At 41.4% G+C, this 22,022-nt stretch overlaps 1 protein-coding gene across 1 annotated transcript in view; it reads right to left on the bottom strand.

Annotated features, from left to right (window-relative positions):
- Nucleotides 1–1,137: 1,137 nt before the first annotated feature.
- Nucleotides 1,138–22,022, bottom strand: part of LOC122806161 (high mobility group protein HMGI-C-like) — a 202,799-nt gene continuing 181,914 nt past the window's right edge. The window contains exon 3 of the mRNA XM_044076396.1: nt 1,138–1,227. Within this exon, the coding sequence (XP_043932331.1) occupies nt 1,138–1,227 (90 nt within the window). The remainder of the gene's footprint in view (nt 1,228–22,022) is intronic.

Raw genomic sequence — 22,022 nt, 5'->3', positions numbered from 1 at the left:
AGTCACAAGTACACATGTGTTGCAGCTAGCCTCTGTATTGGCGTCAATGTTTATCCGCCCATTACTTCTTCAGCTTGTCCCAATCATTCTCGAATCTGTCTGTTGGCCATTGCAGGAGTTTATTCTTTGTAAAAATGTGTTTCCTTAAGCCACGCTTGATTCTCTTTCTTCCCAGCTATTTATCATTTTCCACCGTTTACATTCAGCCCCCACCTGGACATACATAGTAAATCTATATTTGTCTTGCTTGCATTGTCAGTCAATGCATACAAGTCTATTACTTTTGGCCTTTCATCACATTTCTGCTCTGTGTACCCCCTGACAACTTTCTTATAAGACCGAATGTGCATACGCTGCACAAGTCCGATACCATTCCTCTAGAAAGTCTCCATTACCGAATGCATGAATGGTAGTTGCTTCCAGTAGCTACTCCTTACTATCTAAACTGTCTGTTTGCCTGTACAATACCCTAATTGTACTAGGCTGCATGATTAAGGATATAAATAATTACTCCTAGATCACTGTCCACTTGTAAGAACTAGATTTACACCTGATCTGCAGCTTATACCTGCCTGCTACCAGATGCATAATTTTGCATTTTGTTACATTAAATCCTACCTGTTGAGTCAGCATGCAGTACTGGTTTTGTCTTTCTTAGTCATTGATCCTTCAAATTTTCCTTTAATGTTTTAAAGCATATCACTGCTATATTCATGCAGGCTGTTCACAAAAACATGGAAGTCCAATTGACTGAAGACTTGGGCACCCATAAGTCTCTAACTGAAAGGCAACACCTCTGTCTAGTTCACCTGTAATTCTCTCAGATGTTTGACAGCCCTGAGTGTGATTGTGGAATGTTGCTGGATGTAGGAATAGTGAAAAGCTGCACTGCACCCAGACATACAATCAAGGAAGCACCGAAATGCGCAAGTTACACTACAACAATGAAAGAACAGCTGCAAGTTCAGCTGCATGTAACAGGATTTGACAGATGAGCCACAAACGAATGTTAAAATACCTACAACAGTACGTCTTTCAGAAGCTGTGACATGAGCAAGCAGTGTATTCAGTTAGATTACTGCAGCATACTGCTAACAAGCATTAAATAGTTTCTGTCTTGCTGCAACAAGGGGTGAATTATAAAGACAGAGGAACACCCATATCACAGCTACTCACCCATTTTCTTGGTCTTCCTCTGGGCCTTTTTTCTCCTGGAGGCACAGCTTTCTGAAAAATAAATTAAATAAAGTTGAGTTAAACATCAGATTCAATGCATGCCCAAACAAGACCTAATGAATAAGCAAAGGAAAAAAGCTCATGAGAGAGAAGTACTTTAATGAGTGAAACAGATGGACCAATGAGCTGAGGAAAACGTGAAAAAACGGCAGCTGTTTCAAAGCTCCTGCAGTGAAGACAGCATATAGCATTTGATGCAACCATCTCTGGTGGAAGGTAAAGAAAAATATGTTTTAAGACACCAGCAGACATTCTAGCAACTGGCATCATTTAGAGCAGTATATGGAAATATAGCATATATATATATATATATATATATATATATATATATATATACTAGCTTATGTGATCATAAAGATACACACACACACACACACACACACACACACACACACACACACACACACACACACACACATACACACACATACACACACGCATGCACGTACACAGTGACTTGTTATGTTTGTTTCTCTGTATGGGTGGCACAGTAGTACACACAATTAGAGCTTCTGCTTCACAGCATATAATTACTCGGGTCTATATTAGAACGCCGAACATTTGAAATGTCAAGTGTTCTAATATCAAACCCTAGCAATCGAAAATACAAAACATCGAACATTCGGAACAGCAAATTTTTTCCTAGGAAAAAAAGTTGCTGTTCCAAAACACATACACACAACACAAGCACACCAAACAAACAGCAATCCACACACATACACCTAAACTCTTACACCTAACCCTACACTAAACTATACATACACCACTAACTATCCACTTACCTTAACCCAAACCCTAACCCTAAGGTCCGTCACTATCGCACAGTCACCTCACCGGTGCCCTAACCCTAACTCATCTACCCCGCCCTAACCCTCACGTCCGCATAATCTCACACTTACCTGACCCGCGCTCTAACCCTAACTCACCTAACACGCCCTAACCCACACGTTCACACAATCACACACTTACCTGAACCCGACCCATAACTTTCCACCAGAGCGCTGAAAATACTGAAGCAACAGAAACGGACAACTGAATTCTTTCCCTAGGAAAGAATTCGGTTTCCTGTTTCTTCGATATTTTCAGCGTTCGATGAAAATGGGTCGATATTAGAACACTCGACATTTCAAATGTTCGGTGTTCTAGTATAGACCCAATTACTCAGCTTGTTTCCTGGTTGGGATGTTTTCAGTATACAGTACTCATGTCATCCCTGTGTCCACATGAGTTGTTTATCAGCTACATTAACTTCCTCCCATTTCAAAAGATATGCAGACAGACGGACTGATGACAAATTACTCATAGGGGTACTCTAGCGTGCACACGTGTGTGAGTGTGTGTGTGTGTGTGTGTGTGTGTGTGTGTGTGTGTGTGTGTGTGTGTGTGTGTGTGTGTGTGTATGCTGTGAAAGACTGCATTCTCTTCAGGACTGATTCTCTTTCTTATGCCTAATGTCTGGCAGGATAGACTTCTGGCTTTCCCACGACCCTGATTCTGAGCAGGATAAGGTCCATATCAGAAAATCAGTGAATATTAAGTTTTTTTTTTCCCCGTGGACATTAGTAATTCTATCCTTGTGTACATGGCAATAACAACAATACAGTCAAAAATCCCCCCCCTAAACAAAAGCATCTATAATGTATTTGCAGGGAGGTAAGCCATCTTTCATGGTGGACCCATATCTATACCTTCACAACACTAGGTTCATAGGTGTTTACTAAGCTAATGATCACAAGGGTCTTTTTAAGCCTAGCCATGCATCCCAAATCTTTGACAAGTTCTAGTACCCATGGTAAGTATGAGTATGGGCCTGGGAGATGAAACATTTACAAGCAGGGGCCTGGGAGATGAAACATTTACAAGCAGGGGCCTTGGGAGATGAAACATTTACAAGCAGGGGCCTTGGGGGATGAAACATTTACAAGCAGGGGCCTTGGGAGATGAAACATTTACAGGTTACCCGTGTCCATTAGAGACATAGGTGTCTAAATATATTAACTCTGAGATCACATACGCTTACACATAAGGCAGTACTTACTTATCAACCCTGGCTGATTTCTGGCTTAGTGTATTCAGCATTAGCAAATAAAGTATTATTCCGTCACTCTATTTCAGTGATATGGCACTTAACAATACTGTTGTCGATACATTGCCACTGTCACACTCCATGCCCATCTGACTGTGAATCTGCTACATTTGTATATCACTAGTATGCAGACTGTGGGTCTACAGGATCCATCAATAAAATGGGTGCTACTAGTTGTGGACTACGACCTACAAGAAAGTCTAGTTAACATCGTTAGATATATAACTATTTTTCTATCTGTATACCTCTCCATGAATAAAGCATTATCAGTCTTTTTAACAGTTTAGGAACTTAATAATTTGGAAACAGTACAAGTCAGTATTTAATATTTAAGCAAATAAAGTAAACAGATTTACATAAATCTACTACTTTGACCTTTCTTATCACTGATCAGTTATGTTCTTCTGACTTTACCTGGTCTGACAAGCTACAAACCTGCCAATGCCTAAACAATCAACCACACGATTTTAACTGTCCTTTCTAATTTACCAGGATGCACAGAAAGAAAAAATCAACTACAGACTCTTTTTACAGGTGGATACATCACACCAACTCAGAAGAGAGGAAAATAAATGTTTCCTTTCCTCCAATTCAGTACAAGCTTGGCGGTATGGGATTTAATGACTGAGGATATGGGGAAGTGCCTCTTGGCATATGCAGGAAGGTGCAGCACCCCCCCACTCCATAAAACACCTACACTGAACTGTACGATATGTTATGCACTGCCACAATATGCTAGGCAACAATAAGATTATACAAAGTAGGCTCTGGGCAATGCTTTTCACTTTGAGCAAACAAGTACACTCTTGAGTATCATTACAATGTCTGTAGTGGGTTCTTAAGCCCGAGAAATAAGATGCATGCAGAAAGAAGAATGCTAGGCCACACAACCAGTCTTCATCTGATAAGTTTTATTAGCAGTTCTGAGGCATATACATAATTTATGAGATACTACTCACCCCCACCTCTATAATTCCAATATAAACCTTATGGAGGTTTACGCACTCTATAAGCACTTACACGAGTGCATGGATCGTGCTATCCCAAACAGAACCAAGACGCTATCGTCCAAAAAAGGAAGCCAGTCTGGTGGTCCCCTGCCATAAGCAAACTGTACAACAGAAGGAAGAAACTGTTGCAAAAGAGAGTAAAATCCCATGAGTGGAGGAGCTCCCTGGTCAGCCTCAGTAAGAAGCTGAGATCCCTTATAAGATCCTCCAAAGTTAGCTATGAAAACAAAATCACCACTAATTCTAAGGACAACCACAAAGCATTCTACAGCCATGTCAAAAATCTCGATGGCAACACCCAGATCTGTTCTGAGTTACAGCACAACGGCATGAAAATTACAGAACCAACTGATATTGCCAACATCCTGGCAGATAGGTTCAGTGCTAACTTTACCCCCCCCCCCAAAGGGCCCATATCTATACAGGGAGAATGCAGAGTCCCTGTAATCACAACTAAGCAGGTAAAAGCTGCACTCTCTAAAGCCAAAAACACAGCATCCATGGGACCGGACAACATCCCAGGCTGCGTTTTACACGAATTTCAAAACGAACTGGCTCCCCACTTAAGCACCATGTTCAATAGTAGCCTCGCATCAGGCATTGTGCCCACTGAATGGCGCACAGCAACAGTTATCCCACTCCACAAAGGGTGAGCCACCACTGATCCCGGGAACTATCGACCTATTAGCCTGACGAGCCTGGTCTGCAAGGCCATGGAACGTATCATCATGGAACTCATAAACAAAGACATTAGTAACCTCCAAACTCTGGATCCCACCCAGTTCGGGTTTGTGAAAGGCAGATCATGCCTGCTGAACCTGATTGACTTCTTTGAGGCAGTCACCAAAGCCGAAGATGAGGGTAAGGTGGTTCACACAGCCTATCTTGACCTCGCCAAGGCTTTCGACACCATCCCCCATTCTGGAATTATAGCTAAACTCACTAAACTAGGTATAAATCCCTACGTTACAAGATGGGTTGCCAACTGGCTTACTGGCAGAACCCACATTGTAAAAGTTGCAGACTTCAAATCTGACCTCAAAGCAGTGACAAGTGGAGTACCACAGGGTTCCGTCCTGGGACCTCTCCTGTTTGGTATCTACTTCTCTGAAGTACAGGCTAACACAGAAGGCCTCTGGCTAACGAAGTATGCAGATGACTGTAAACTAAGAACCTTAGTCAAGTCCCCAAATGATGTGGACATCCTACAGAAGGGCCTCACTGAGACAGATGCCAAAAAGTGTAGTGTCATCCCCTTTGGTAAAAACTCTGTACTCATGAATTACCACATAGGCAGCAATCTACTTAACACCGAATGTGTGATAAGACACATTGGGACCCAGGTGGACAGTAGTCTCCTTTGATAGTCACATTGCCACAGTAGTCAGGAAGTCCTTCTATGTGGCACACCTCATCATAAAAGGGTTCTCATCCCGGAAAAAAAAGGTAATTGTTCCTCTCTACTCGACACTCATTAGACATATAGATAGAGTACAACGACCCTTTTTGAATGTACCTCACAAGACATCTGCAGCAGCTGGAAAGGCCACAGAAGTACCTCACAAAGAGGATTACTGGCCGAAAACAAATGCCCTACACTGACCGTCTCAAAAAACTCCAGCTTTACTTCGTAGCATATCGCCTACTCCGAGGTGATCTCTGCCTAACATATAAAGCTATGTCAAACCAAGAGCTGTTGGACATGCTACACCTAAAGAAATCCCAATCCCTCCGAGCTACATGTTCTAGGGACCTAAACCTTGTCACCACAATAAACAGGACATGCTGGAGGGATAGATTCCTGTCCCACAGACTTCCCATACTCTGGAACAGGCTACCCATCTATGTCAAGCAAGGTTCTTCATTAGCACTCTTTAAGAAAAATCTTGATGAGTGAATGGGAAATAGGAAATGCACCCCTGGGATCACTTCTGTGTCTCTGCTCAACAGTGGCACAGGAAAATAACTTTCTTGAGTGGCGTAAGCCAGGGAACCTTGTTGGCTAGGCTTACGTAGGCCCTTGGGCCGATAGCCTGGTACCTACCTATGAACCTATGGTAGCCATATATAATCGTCTATGATCTGCTTAATACCCCACCTCATAACCACAGTATTAACATTTTCTACCCTACCAAGTTTCTTCCCTTACTTCTACTTCTTTGAATTTCTAAACCATAACCACAAGATCTATTATATACTAATATCTCTTGCAATGCTCAACGTTAAACATATACTAAACGCATTAAGTATGTTTTATACTGTAACACTTGCCTTTATTTCATATGAATGTAATTTAATTAGCAAAAGTATATGCAACTGCTACCATACATTACTCAATGCTTGTTCATGTAATTACAGAATATCTGTTTAAAAAAATGTTTGTAATAAGTTGGAGCTTTTCTCCCCAGGTATGCACTGAAAAGGCTTTTTGACTAAACTCCGCCGGATAATCCTGGTAAACAAAAGCAAAATAATTGCTTATTATTTTGCTGTTGTTAATCTCCACAGACATTTAGCTTCCTTTGGTATACTAAGGAAAATACATCTGTAGTTCTGACACTCCCTAAATGACTTCAGAAATGCCAAACTTTTATTGACTGTGGGAACACTATGAAGCTGATTTATCTATTTATTTATTCATAGAGTCACAAATAAGCCATCTCAACCCCTGAATTCAATAAAATGCACATGGCAGATCAAAATTTGTGTAACTCTATAAAAATATAAAAATCCATGTGTGCAAACACAAATTAAATCCAGCTGCTCTATCTACCTTTACTAGCAGATTTTTTTAATAGAATACCTGCATTTCATACAAAAATTCATTCTTTGTTTTATTTTTTTATTATGAAACTCAAAGAATGGAGAGCTGAAGAACTAAATAGCTGGTAAACTTCATATAAAGTACCTATTTCTGAACAAAGAAAACAACAGACAAGTTCATTGACTTTAGACAAGGTCATTCAGTTTAGAAGGGTGTGTGCTATGATACGCCAATGTACGTCCAGAAATCTTAGACCAAAAGACAGTAAACATTTATGGCTTCTTGCTCAGCTTAAACAAGGCATATGTGTAATCCATTTTTTAAATTCCATATGCTTGAATATCAGCATTGCAGACAGTTTCTTTTCTACTGTTTTGCATTCTCCAGCTTGCATTGCATCCATTTTTAACTTATTCAACTGCAAACTGATAATTTATAGTTTAATGAATGATTGTAGTTTTTAATGATTGGAGTTTTACATTAGTATTAACAGAAGTGAGCACCTTGATCAGTTTAGATGTTCTAGAAACATCTACCTGGGACCTTGAACATGTTCTTTACAAGTTGTCTGCATCCTGTTCACAGACATCTGAATGAGACTTTGTATACTTTCTCTGTAAATATAGGATTTAGGGTACTGGTTATATACAGCAACTAGGTGGAACTCAACTGTACAGCTTGTCTTTCTGAACAGGACAGACACTATTGATTATTTTGAAAAAAAAGTTATGTGTTTCAGTATTATGCTTCCCCTAGGAAACAATCTAAACAACTAGATTCTCCAACCCTAAAATTGTAATTATAGCTCTAAAACCCTACCCCAAACTTAAATGTAAGTATACAACACTACAGATAAAACTCTGACCCGAACCCTAAACTTCTAACTCCAAAACTGTAATCCTAACCATAAATCCTAAAACTCTAACCCCTCACTATTAAACTAACCCTAACTCTATAAACTATAAATGTTACCCAGACCCTGATAGTCTATTCCTAAAGCCTGAAGTCACCTTTACCGTCTATCTCTATTTTCAAGTGTGCTTTACCAGACTAATGGAATGACAGACACTTTAAAAAGTGTAAGTAATAATTATGTGGCTTGCACAGAGCATCCTCTAAGTCGCCACAAGTAAACACTGCCAGATTTAGATTGTAGCAGGAGACTACACAAACTGCTTCTTTGGGGATCTTGGAAGTAAGTAGGCAGCAGAGCCTTTCTGTACAGTATGTTTAAGGTGCCATTCACTTTTGCTTTTTATTACAACACATGCTTCCAAATCTCATCCATTAATTATATGATCCTACTGAAAATAAGAATGAACCCTATCTTCACCAGTCAGTGGCTTCGCAATGCAACTCTCAGCACTCTAATTTTATTGACTACATCAAGATGAGGGTTGTGACAGTAAGAGGTACTGCCAGCACAGCTAGGTGGAATTTTGTAAATAATTACATGTCATTTGTTAATATCAAACTGATTTATACAAGATGTTGGTGTTACAAATGTATTAGAACTATATGTCATGTGTATATCAAACTGATACTTACAGACGTTTGTGTTGAAAAGACATTTATAAAGTGCTTGTGTTTGAAATGTATCCACAGTGTGCCCTAGTGGACAGAACAGAAATCTACATGGACTATTGTAACTGTTTTAACAAAGGAAACTGGAAATCAGGAAAATAACCTCAGTCCAGTAAACTTTAAAATATACCTGAAATTACATCACTTTATAGGCTAGGCCATAAAGATGTTATCTCTCAGGTTTCTATGCAGACAGACACAAAGTCTGTACTATGAAGCTTTCTGTATTGTCTTTGGAGTGAAGTAATTACTATCTGGAAGTGTGGAGATATGCAATTGTTTTATGACTTCCAGCACCTGTCACAGATCTGAGCAAAAGCCCCTGCGTGTGTATTTTTATGAGTAGGTGCTCAATCGTGCCAACTGCCAGCAATGGGGGTTTGCATGGGAACTAGAAGTCAGATGACCAGAAGTGATGTCATTCTGCAAGCTATCCCAGAGGTAATATTTTAGATATTATTTTGAGAAGTCTCTTGGTGAGACTGAGCATTCTGTATTCTGTCTTGGGCTTGACATCACTAAGGACCATTCACCACATCATCTGCTTTGCTTTATTAAGTTATTAGGGAATAGTATAATTCTCTTTAATTCAGTCAGGAATATAATGAAGCTTAGTTTAGATATTGTTTTTCTTTATTTGTCTGAGCCTGTCCTTCAGTGTCTTCTTCTTTTTGGCTGCTCCCGTTAGGGGTCGTCACAGCGGATCAACTGTTTCCATTTCTTCCTGTCCTCTGCATCTTGCTGTGTCACACCAACCAGCTGCATGTCCTCTCTCACCACATCCATAAACCTTATCTTAGGCCTTCCTCTTTTCCTGTTACCTGGCAGCTTCTCCTTCAATGTATTTTAAATATTTCCTGTGATTCTAAACTCTGGTGTCACTGTGAATGTATACTAGTATTTTCTGATGCATCTATATTACATAATCGAACATTTGAAAGTTCGAACGTCATATGGTCGACACCATATGATCAAACTTTTAGAAGTTCGAAAATGTAATAAAAAAAAAACAAAGAAAAAACCTACCTGAGCAGTTTAAGCAGGGGGGCAAGCCCCCTGCACCCCTCACGTGGGGGTCTGTGCCCACCACATCCCCCGCTCTTTAAATATACCAACTCCAAGACCACACTACAGTGCAGAAAAAGGTAAATCTCCCTATTCCGCACTGTACAGAGATCTCCACTGAAATATTCAAACTTTTAAAAGTTCGATCATATGGTGTCGACCATATGATGTTCGAACTTTTAAGAGTTTGACAACGTGGTATACATCCCTTTCTGGTTCTTTATTATTTACTATTACATATAGTTAAACCTTTCACTGTAGCTGATCTTTGTATAGATATTTACGCTTTGAGAATACTTGCATACTTATTTGGTAACACTGTGTGGGCTACTCCTAACAGCCTTGTTCTTGGTCAAACTACCATGTATATTAATATTAGTTTCACACAATAAAATTGGACACCGTTTGTTAAGGGCCTTAAAGTAGCTGGCAAGGGGTTTTAGTGGCAGTGATAACTACCTTATAATCTGGGAAAAAGGGGCCAGAGCTGGTAAACCTGTGCCAGCGTGTGTGTATATGTGTGTGTGTGTGTGTGTGTGTGTGTGTGTGTGTGTGTGTGTGTGTGTGTGTGTGTGTGTTTAGTTGCAAATCAAATGTCAAAGAATCTGTGTCAGCTGCTTGGGCAGGGACATGAAGCACTGGTTGGACAGAGGGAGTGTTGGGGACTTGGCTTGGAACCCTGGCTAAGGACTCAACTCTATAGCTGTGCCAGTGGGGAGTCTTATTAGGAATCTGGAGAAAGAGAGAGGAACCGGCCTCAGACTGACTGTAGTCTCTGTGTACTCTTAAGGGAAAATGCACTTGATGCATAGAGCTGCACCTGGAAATAGTGTGTGTATCTGTTATCCTCCTAGTGAACAGCCCCCACTGTTGCCAGTGGTGAGGAATGAAGCTCCTTGATTACTGGTCCAGAGGAGAGTTATCACAAATCAGCTCAGGTTTCTTAAGATTAAATTTCATTTACTCCTCTTCTGTGTAAGATTTCTTAAATTGGTGACTACTGTAAATTCTCAGACCTCCACTCTTTATTCTCGTAAACTTAATGGGTTTTACAAGCCATACTGTCTTCTTTAATTTTTCTATTAGTTGGTGTTTACTTACATATCTACACTACATGCACTGCATTTCTGCTGTTAGCATTTCTACTTGTAAACTCTGACCTTTGCTATTAATACAGTACTGGTAACACCTACTCTGTATCATTTTTACCAGTGCTCTGATCTCACTGCAATATGATATTTTGATAAAATCACAGTGTTTTTCTCTTTTGTTTTCAGCATCTTTCAGTGTGTTATCTGCAACCAAGTTACTGTTTTCTGTACCCTAAATAAAGCCGCTCTTTCTTCTCTGCATACTTTCAGTACTTGTAAGACAGTACACTTTAGCTTGATGCAGGTGTTCCATTTCAGTAAGGTGTTTGTTACTTTAGACTGTCCTTCATACCCTGTTTACATAACAATTTTATTCCTCCCTTGATTAAGCGTGACTTAACCATGTGTTAATAATGTCTTTTATTGGATTTTTAACACTGGCAAGAACAAGCAGTATCAGCAGAGATATCTTTTTTGATCCTTCCCCCATCCCATTGATCTTGTTCAGTGCCTTCCTTACCCTTATCCCATTTGTTCTCTGTCAATGTAGAAGCCAGGCACATCCATTCCAGGAAAAGTCTTATGACCCCATTAGTTCCCTGGCTAGAGAGCTTCTTCAGCCCATTTGATCCCCACAGAAGTAACAGTTGGGTAGTATGGGGTGGGACAGTCTGACAGACCCACATCATACCTCCTAACCCAATAGAATTTCAAACTCCATAGCTGCTCTCTCGAGTTCCATAAGTGCTGCCAACTCTGGGAACGCACACATGCCTCCAAACAAATATCCTTCTCCCAACTTAATGGAATGCACCTGTGTAAGGGCAGCATGCATGTTCTCCACAGGTGCAACACCTAGTGCGCCTGCTAATGTACAGTTTTGTACCTACCATAAATGTAGATGTCCGAGAGGAATGCATCTGCAGTCTTTACAAATGGGTTGTCCTGTCGTCAGGCAGCCCTTCGGTCGGCCGGATTCCAAAGTCTGGGTCTGGCTTCGGCTGGTGTCGCACTTCACCCGACGTCATTGCGGCAGTTATTCGGGTATAAAGGCATCAGCCGACGCCATTTTCCTCAGTGTTTCTTGCCTCAGATGCCAGGTGCCCTCTTGGATGGCTAAATTTGGATAAATGCCAAAGTTTCCAAATAGTAGAGAGCAAACACACAAAATAAGCATGTATGTACATATATACAAACAAATACACCATAATAGATCCCCAAGCTAGCTGAAGATTGGCAAATACCCTAGGAGTACCTCAGAGGGAAGGAGGGTGGGTAATCCTGACTGCAGATGCATTCCTCTCGGACATCTACATTTATGGTAGGTACAAAACTGTACTATGTCCTTCAAGGATGCATCTGCAGTCTTTACAAATGGGTAGAATACCATAGCTAAACTACGGGAGGAGGAAATGAGAAGAGATTATGGTGTAGTTAGGATCCCTTGCAAAACAGCAGTGGCAAAACCAGCACGGGATCTAGAGTATAGAGGTAAATTATAATGCTTGGCAAATGTATGCACGGAGGTCCAAGTAGCAGCCTCTATAATGTCCTTGGTAGCCACTCCTCGTAACAAAGCTGTGGTAGTGGCTGTAGCCCTTGTGGAGTGAGGCCTGATGTTCTCTGGAGTTTTCTTTCCATGGTAGGAGTAACAAAATCTAATGCAATTTCCTATCCATTTGGAGACTGTCTGTTTTGAAATTGGTTTTCCTTCCTTTCCTGTTGCATATGCTACCAGAAGCTGGTCAGTTTTTCTATTGTTTTTTGTCCTGTCCAGGTAGTAGCGTAATTGTCTATGTACATCCAAGGTATGTAAGAGCCTTTCTCCCCTGTTCTGTGGGTTGGGGAAGAATGTAGGAAGGTGGATAGCCTGATTTAAAGAGACTCTGGATACCACCTTAGGCATAAATGTAGGATTTGTTCTCATGGACACTCTATCTTGATGGAAGATCAGGAAGGGTTGCACTGCCATTAATGCCTGTAGTTCAGAGACCCTTCTTGCTGAAGTTATTGCCAGCAGGAAAGCAGTCTTCCAGGATAAGTATTGTAATTCTGCTGTTGCTGCTGGTTCGAAAGGGGAAAGAGTCAGTTTTTCTAGCACAAAGTTCAAGTCCCATGCTGGCAATGGAGGTTTCCTGGGAGGTTTTGCATTTTTAATTCCTCTCAGAAACTGTCTGAGCAGAGGATGCGAGAAGACAGGAGGATCCAAGCTGTATTCTGCTGAAATAGCTGATGCATGTATCTTGATGGAAGAATAGGACAGGCCTGTATGGAAGAGCTCCGCCAAGTACTCCAGGATGTTGGCTATGTTCACCAGTGTCACATCTTGCCCCTTTGCAGTACTCCAGATGAGATATCTTTTCCATTTTGCTGCATAATTCTTTCTTGTTGAAGGTCTACGAGCCTCCAGGATTATGTCTTTAACCCTTTGGGATAAATTTGGGTTAATTGCTGTTATGTAATGTTCCAGGCAGTTAGCTGCAGAGTTTTTAGGTTTGGATGCAGGATGTTGTAGTTGTTCTGCGTTAACAGTAATGGGATCAGGGGCAGTGTCCATATTTGTTCCCGGGACATGCTCCTCAGCAGTGGATACCAATGTTGTCTTGGCCAGTCTGGAGCTATCAGAATGATCCTCGGACGTTCCTCTTTGATCTTCAGAAGCACCTTGTGCATCAAAGGAAGTGGTGGGAATGCGATGCTGTCAGGCTTTTCCAACTGAAAGATAGGGAGTCCACCTTCCAGGCAAGTGGGTGGTAAGTCCTTGTGCAGAATTTCTTCAACTGGTGATTGAATGGGGATGCAAACAAGTCTATTTGTGGTAATCCCCATTCTCTTGTGATGGCTTTGAAGATGTCCGGATGCAGCATCCATTCGTGGGCATCTGTTGTAGTTCTGCTTAATATGTCTGCTAGAATGTTTTCCTTCCCTGGTACATAAATTGCCTGTAACTGAATGTTGTAGCTCAGAGCCACATCCCATAGGTCCAGTGCCAGCCGGCATAGGGGGTATGAGTGTGTGCCTCCCTGTTTGTTGATGTACCACATAACTGTGGTGTTGTCTGTCCTTATCATCAATTGGCCTTCTTGGAGAATTCTTGGAGAAAAGGTCTGAATGCCTGGATTGCCAATTTTACTGCCATCATTTCTTTTAGATTTATGTGCAGATGCAGCTGGTCTTGAGTCCATAGGCCTTGAATGCACTTGCCCAGCATGTGTGCCCCCCAACCGAGGTCTGAGGCATCTGGCGTGATGGTTTGTCTTGGTTGACTTTTGCAGAAGGGCAATCCTGTGTTTGATTGGCAGGCCTGAGCCCACCATAGGAACTCTTGCTTCAGGCATGGGATCATTGGAATTTTGGTTTCTAGGCTGTGCTTGTGCTGGGACCACAAATTCTTTAGGTACCACTGTAGCTTTCTCATATGCAGCCTGGCATGAGGGACCAGTATTATGCAGGATGCCATGAAGCCTAGAGCTTGAAGCACTTTTCTTGCAGTTAGATGGTTCTGCTTTGTTAATGCCAAGAAGTAGGGAGGAAGTTGATCTTTCTTTTCTGCAGTTAGAAATGCCATTTGTTTTGATGTGTCCAGTTCTGCACCCAGAAAGGTTATTCTTTGGGATGGAATCAGCCTTGACTTTTTTGTATTGACTGTATATCCCAGGGCTTGCAGCAGGTAAATGACTCTTTGTAAGTCTTCTGTTAGTTTGTTTTTGTTGTCCGCTTGTATCAGGCAGTCGTCCAGGTAGGGATAGATTTGAATCCCCTGAAGTCTGCAATGAGCGATTACTGATGCCAGGCATTTCGTGAACACTCTGGGCGCAGTAGATAAGCCAAAGGGCAATGCTGAGAATTGATAATGCTCTGATCCTGCAAGAAATCTGAGGTATCTTCTGCAAATTGGTCTTATGGGGACGTGCAGGTATGCCTCCTTGAGATCTAGAGTTACCAGCCAAGACTCCTTGCCCAGCATGGGAAGAAGCTGCTGTAGGGTCAGCATTTTGAATTTTGGAACAATGAGGAATGTGTTTAAAGTGGACAGGTCTAGAATAGGCCTCCATTTGTTTTCTTTTCTTGGTACCAGGAAGAGTCTGGAGTAAAATCCCTTTCCTTGCTCCATAGATGGTACCTTTTCCACAGCTCTCATTCTTAATAATTGAGATATTTGTTTTAGAGCTTCTGTCCTTTGAGTAGGTGGTAGGTTTGGCATTCCTCTCTTTCCTGGTAGAGTATGGAAATGGAACCTGCAACCTTGGTCTATAGTTTGCAAAATCCATTTTTCTCTTGTAATGCAGTGCCAGTTTCTTGAGAATAAGGTTAGCTTTCCGCCTAAGGGTGCTTCTAGTTGTTCCCTGGTAGGCGGTGTCACCGCCAAGTCACTGTGATTGAGTTGTTGTAGTGGTGGTGGCTGTATCCGTGCCTCGTTGGTTGTTACCTTGCCACTGGCGACCCCTGTAGGCACCCCTGGATTGGTTTCTGCCTCTAGAGCGCCTATTCCTGCCTCTTTGTGCCTTAGAGGAGTCCGGAAAGGACCAATTCTTGGAGGGCCAGTTCCTGCTAAACCTTGGAGGTTGAACTTGTAAGAAATCTTTCACTGTTTGCACAGATTTTGCTTTCTCTTCCATCTTTTTTAGTACCTGCTGTGCAGGGGAACCAAATAAATTGACCTTGTCCATAGGTGCATCCAAAAGCTTAGATCTGACATGGTCTGGTAATGCCTGTTCTTTCAACCATGCATGCCTCCTGATAACTGTGCCAGTCATGGCTGATCTAAAGGAAGCCTCCAGTGCATCATAGCCACATTTTAAAGAGTGGTTACTAACCTGCTGTATGTTATGTACCATTTCTAGAACATACTTTTTATCTAAAGATTCTTCAGAGGACAGCTTTTTAGTCAACTGGTCAAGCATAAACTCTTGATATTGAATCATATGAAATTGGCAGTTCAAAGCTCTAGCTGACAAAGTAGCAGAGGTGTAAACTTTTTACCCCATCTCTAAGGACCTGGATTCCCTTTCAGAGGGGAGGGGGTTTTTAGTAGAAGTAGCTGCTACAGCTTTAGGACCCTGGGAGATAGTCTCTGGATCTGCAAAAGGAGCCTTATATAAATGGTGATGAGTGTCCGGGACCCTGTAGTACCTATCGGGCTTAGCAGGAGCCGGAGGTAAAGAATCAGGAGCAGTGCAAGCATCATTAAATGCATCATCAACAACAGAAAGAACTGGAGGTATAGCTAAAGGCCTATGCTGTGGCAAATGTAGAAAGGTCCTAAGCCTTTTTCTAGAGTCTGAGAAATTTTGGCCCTGCCACTGAAATTGTTCCCTCATAGCATGCAAGGTTTCCCCAAAGGAAAATTCCTCAGGAGGAGAGGCTGAAGGGATGGACTCCTCAGCATCAGAGTCTTCGTAAGGAGAATAAGAAGCCTCAGGAGGGTCTGTATGTTCTGAGTCATCAGAGGAATCATCTGTGGATACTGGCTCAGGGGGCTCTGCTCTAGGCCTCTTTTCTGGAGGAGGGAGAGAGGCCCTGTCTGGATGAGGCTGGGCTCCACGAATTAAAGAGATGAGATCCTCAGCCAAAGAAAGCATATGGGAGCTGGTGCTGGGCCTGTGAGAGGGGGGCTTGGCAGGCACAGGTTTTGATGCTTGATGCTTTGGCTGCTTTAGCCCTGGCAAAGGCCTTAATAGACATAGCTGGAGGAGGCCTAGCAGCTCCACGTGCAGGGGTTGAAATATCCAGGGGAATGGTGTCTGATAAATCCTGTGAAACCGAAACAGAAGGTTGGATTTCAGAAGCCGTTTCTACCAGGTTAGAAGAGGCCTCGGTAGAAGGCATGTTATCGGCTGAAGAAAGAACCGCTTGCTCGGTTTCGGCCGAAACCGAGACACTCGTGGTTTGCTTAACCGCGGTTTCGACCATGAATGTCGGTCCTTTTCTTTGCGTTTTTTGGTTATTTGCGTAGTCGGAGGATCCGATGGCATAATGTAGGCAAAATCGGAGCCGAAAATCTGTTCAGCAAACTCCGATCGACGTCTAAGCGTCCGTCGGTTAAAAGAAGCACAGGCTAGACAAGCTGCTACGTCGTGGTCTGGGCCTAAACAATGTATGCAATAGGAGTGGAAATCTTTATGAGGTATTTGTTTCCCACAAGATAAACAGTTATTAACTTTCTCTGACATCGGCTGAGGCAAGAAAGAGTCCCCAACAGGGTACTTAGCTTTATAGAAGTCTTCGAAGTAGTATTCGGTAGTAGTAATCTCTGGATCTGACCGACCGGCACTTGCGAACAGCTTCTGCTTCGGGCGCCACGCGGCAAGAAAGACTGGGGAAAATGGCGTCCGCTGATGCCTTTATACCCGAATAACTGCCGCAATGACGTCGGGTGAAGTGCGACACCAGCCGAAGCCAGACCCAGACTTTGGAATCCGGCCGACCGAAGGGCTGCCTGACGACAGGACAACCCATTTGTAAAGACTGCAGATGCATCCTTGAAGGACATCTGCCACCCAAGCCAAAGCTGTCCCCTCGTCTCTAAAGGTGGTTGAGCTAGCAATGGCCATTAACTCTCATACTTCCATGCCATCCTTGCCAGTGCCCATTTTGCTAATCAAACATGGATCTTTTAGGTCACAGTCAAGTCTTTATCGCATTGAGCCATGGGGGTGGGCAGGACTGGTATTTTCAAGTATTGCCAGTTTTGTGGGTTGTGGAGCTTTAGTTTCTCTAACTTTGATGTGCAATTGCCTAACTTGCCTCTTAACTAGTAAATCCTTGTATAATTTATATTGGTGGGCTAGACATTTAAGCAAGGATTACCATTCTTATAAGATTACAAACTGTACAAATAGTCTGAAGTCTAAGTGGAACCGAGTTAACTTTTAATAATTCTGTTCCTTGACATCCATAGCAAGACAATTACTAAATTCATAGCAAGAAATATACTTCCAAGTTAATTCATGGTTATGCAATTATTCAAGGACTACTGTTCCCATTTAGTGACCACTAATGTACACTCAAATATTTTTAGATTGTTCATAATCAGTCTGTAACTTGGTCTGCTTCTGCTCAAATTTGACTTATATCAAAAATTATTTCTTTATTTTTAAGTAAAGACTAATTATATAGTGCTGACATTATAATACTTTGTGAGCTATTTAATTATTGTGTAGAGATATGTTAAGAGAGTACTGTTGGCACCAAATACTGAGAGAAATATAACATCTGATAAATGCAAACTGCTCTCCATTTTTGTTTATAGCAGTATTAACTAAATTACTGGAGATCACTCTTTTAAGCTAAAGCATAACAATCATGCCTCCTACCTACCTATCTAACTGGCTCTTATCGAAACAAGATGCAATCATCCCCAACCACTTTGGGTTATGCTATGACACACTCCCAATATCCCTGCCTGTCCTGCATTACTGTACTGCTTACATTAGTTTTCCTCCTCTTACTTCTCAATTCCCTATTAAACATGCACTTTTAGAGAGCAGAGCTCAGCATTCAACTGAGATGTCTGCTTAGCTGCTAGGGCAGGTCAGAGGGTCATGAAACCATAGCCGGCTTTAGGCATAGGCCAGCTAGGTGGCCACCTAGGGCGCCGCTCTATTAGGGGCATTTTCCAGTATTTATTTGGTGTAGGGAGACCAGGATGGGGCACCGGGTGGTGTGGTGGGGGGCGCTGTGGAGCCCTTTTACCTAGGGCACCAGTTGACCTAAGGCCTCTCCTGCATGAAACGTATTATTTTTTGCAGTGTTGAAAGAGATAGCCCAACTCATAAACACTTTGTATGATCTCCCATAGGTTGGTGGAACACAATCTTTTTTCTGTCTCACCAAAAAATAAATAAATAAATACAGCATTAGATAGGATTCGGTCTCTGACTTCACCAGCATGACTGAGCAACCAGGTATGTATCTAACTACAGTCGTACCTGAATGAACCACTCAGGATACCTTCAAAGAAATAAATTTGACAAAGCTGTTGCAAGACGGATGGTGCTAAATGCTGAATATGTAATAGCCTCAACTTCTCATCTGTGGAGTGCAACTGTGGCTGCTGAAAGCAAAATCTACCACTCTGAAAGGAAATTATTAATAACAACGTGAAACCTAAAGATGTGCTTCTAAAGCAGTGGAGATGCATTAGAAACCATCAGAACAGCACAAAATGTAAGTCTTGTTTCAGGGGCTAGTAGATCTGGTCTCCATACCCCTTACCTCTAAATTCATCTTGACTTGGCTGCAGGTGCAGTCTGAGATCAAAACATAAATAGTTCAGAAAATTGCTAGCAGCAGAATAGAATAAAAAGGCACATTGTTAGCAAATGTATAGATTCTCAAGAAAAGAAAAGGCTTTGAACAATTTAGAGGAGGTACTCAACTCTTACATGCAGTGCGAGAGGGTGTCAGCTAAAATTGATGTAAACTTTTATCTTTCAATTACATGACATGAGAAAAAATGCAATACCACAGATTATTAAACTGCAGTACTTTTCATGGCCATCCTGCAGTTTCCATCTGTAACAACATTTTCTTACAAGAACCGATACGTGCTCTTTGACGTCATGGGGCATAACAAGCATGAGGAATGGACGCAGTAGAATGCTAGTCATCCTTAACAGAAAGTCCAAGCAATGACCACAATCCCTGCTAACTTTTCACTTGATAAGTATTCCTGTCCAAGACGAATATAAAAGATGGGTCATTTGCTTAGATGAAAGGACACATTTCACGCCTCATTTCCTACTGCCAATTGTTTGGAAGCCATATATGAACCGGATGAAGACTCCAGAGACCCAGAGGAAAAAGGTGACCACCTAGCTGGCACTTTTCACTGATAACAGTTTTATGCAAATACCTCCTGCAGCTTTACACACAATTGTACATGGTAATAAAGTGAACTGATTTTTTGTAAGACTTGGAAGTAGTTTTCCTTTGTATATGTAAAGTGCCTAGCAATTTGCAGGCATAATGCTGGCTTTCCCTTTATAGGATGCTATAACAACCAAGTCCATATTTGCTTATTTGGTTAAATTTACAGTGTTAACACCTGTGCTTGGCATGCTTTTGTTTACAGTTATACCTACACCAACACAATCTGCTAATTCTTAGTTCTTATGTTGTTCCTAGTAAATTCCTGTCCATACAGCAGAAGTACAGATGACTGCTTAACTACAATTGCTGCCATGCCAGTTTGGAGTGAAAATATCACTCAAATGAAAACTGAGGCACTATGTTTCCATGCTAGTCCATGCACTAACCATATGCAGAACAAAAAAATGTTTGAATTGCCTGCTTCCCATGACATGTTAACTATTTGCTAAGCATGATAAATTTCATTGTCTATAGCTTCACAAGGTCATACTTTTGTTGTTCATTTATGAAAGATCATTGGCATATATGCCTTATTTTTAGTCAAGTTAGCTGAATATAACTTATTGTGAGCTAAACAATAATAGGTCCTTCAGCAAGTAATAATACTGAACAAGATAGCATGGGACTCATACCTCTCAACTGTCCAGATTTTTTTCAGAATGTCCAGATTTTTGGCTCATATTTCTGGTCTGTTCCACATAAGATTTGTGGTTTTCTGGCAAATCGCTGGGATGATGTGAGGACTGAAGTCACTACATAATGGCCTACATCTGAGTTTCAGACTTCAAATCCTTTAGAAAATGTAGGTTAAAACAAACCCTGTTACTCTAGCAACTTTCAAAGATTATAAGATCAGTATTTAAAATATGTCCTTATTTTTTGGCCTTTGTACACCCATTTTGTCAAGCATTGTCCAGATTTCAAGCACTAAGAAAATGAGAGTGTGTGTGTGTGTGTGTGTGTGTGTGTGTGTGTGTGTGTGTGTGTGTGTGTGTGTGCGTGTGTGCGTGTGTGCGTGTGTGCGTGTGTGTGTGTGTGCGTGTGTGTGTATGTGTGCGTGTGTGTGTGTATTTGTATTTGTGTCTGTATACATGTGTATGTATATATGACATAGTGCATAATAATCAATGGCCAAGCATCTAAATATTGCTCAAAATTATTTTAAGTCCACAAACTTGTTTCACTGCTTCTTGTGCAGCTTCTTCTGTGTGTAATGAAAACAGAGCTAGAAGCACCCTACTTTTGTAGCAAAATAGCAGCAACTATTTTTAATTTAAGTCCTATATACAGGGAAACAGTTTCTGTATGTAGCTCTCAGTGAACTCCTCCAAAAGGAACAAGTTCTAGATCCTTTTTCAAGATTTTCCTTCAAGGTGGTTGATTCCGTATCCTGTGGTCACTGCACTGGACACTCGGTCCCCTTTTACCAAGGACAAATGTTTTATGACTAGGCTTTTCTCAGCTCTCTTTTCATATTTCATCCAACAGCAAATTAAATAAACTTGCTCCTATTAATACAACCAAGTATCTTTGTTTTCTTATAGAAACACATACAACTTTTTTTTAAACACCTTTATTTTTTGGCTTTATCCCAGTAGGGGTCACTACAGTGGAACAACAGTCTGCAGAATGACTGGCAGTGGAGTTTTACAGTGCTGATTTGCCAGCCCAGCACCCAACCTTCCATAGAAGGCAGAGACACACACATACTCACACCTATGGCCAATTTAGAATGTCCAATCCACCTTCAGCATACCTTTGGGATGGGGAGGAAATCTGAGCACCCACATGACCACAGGGAGGAAATGCAGACTCCACACAGAAGGCACCCCAGCTGAGAATCAAACTGGAGAACCTCTTGCTGTGAGGTGGCAATGCTAACCACTGCACCACTCTTGCCACCCACTTTTAAACAGCTTTATTAAATTATTATTTATGACAAAGGCAAGCATAGATTAACAGAAAAGAAAACAAACATTACCATTTTTTTCCATTAACAAAGGCTAATCATCACATATCTTTTCCTTCCTTATAAATATCATCAGTCCAACATTACAAAAAAAATGCTGAATTCCTGCCTTTCCTTAAAACCTCACTACTCCTCCTGAACATTATTCTGTATGTACTGTTCTCACAATTTCTATTTATTTCTATGTAATTTGTTCATTCCCTTTTCTAACGATCCCTCTTGCAGCGAATTTACAATACACAGTACTTTAAATACAGATGGTTTAGACTTTGCTTACCATTTTCTAGCAACTGCTTTTCTGACAACCAACAAAATTAAACTTAGGCATTTCAGATCCTGTGTC

Source organism: Protopterus annectens, chromosome 7.part0 (genome assembly GCF_019279795.1).
Source record: "Protopterus annectens isolate FY-2018-M chromosome 7.part0, PAN1.0, whole genome shotgun sequence".
Classification (NCBI taxonomy): Eukaryota; Metazoa; Chordata; order Ceratodontiformes; family Protopteridae; genus Protopterus; species Protopterus annectens.
Note: the sequence above shows the minus strand (reverse complement) of the source record. Positions and strands in the feature narration are given on the sequence as shown.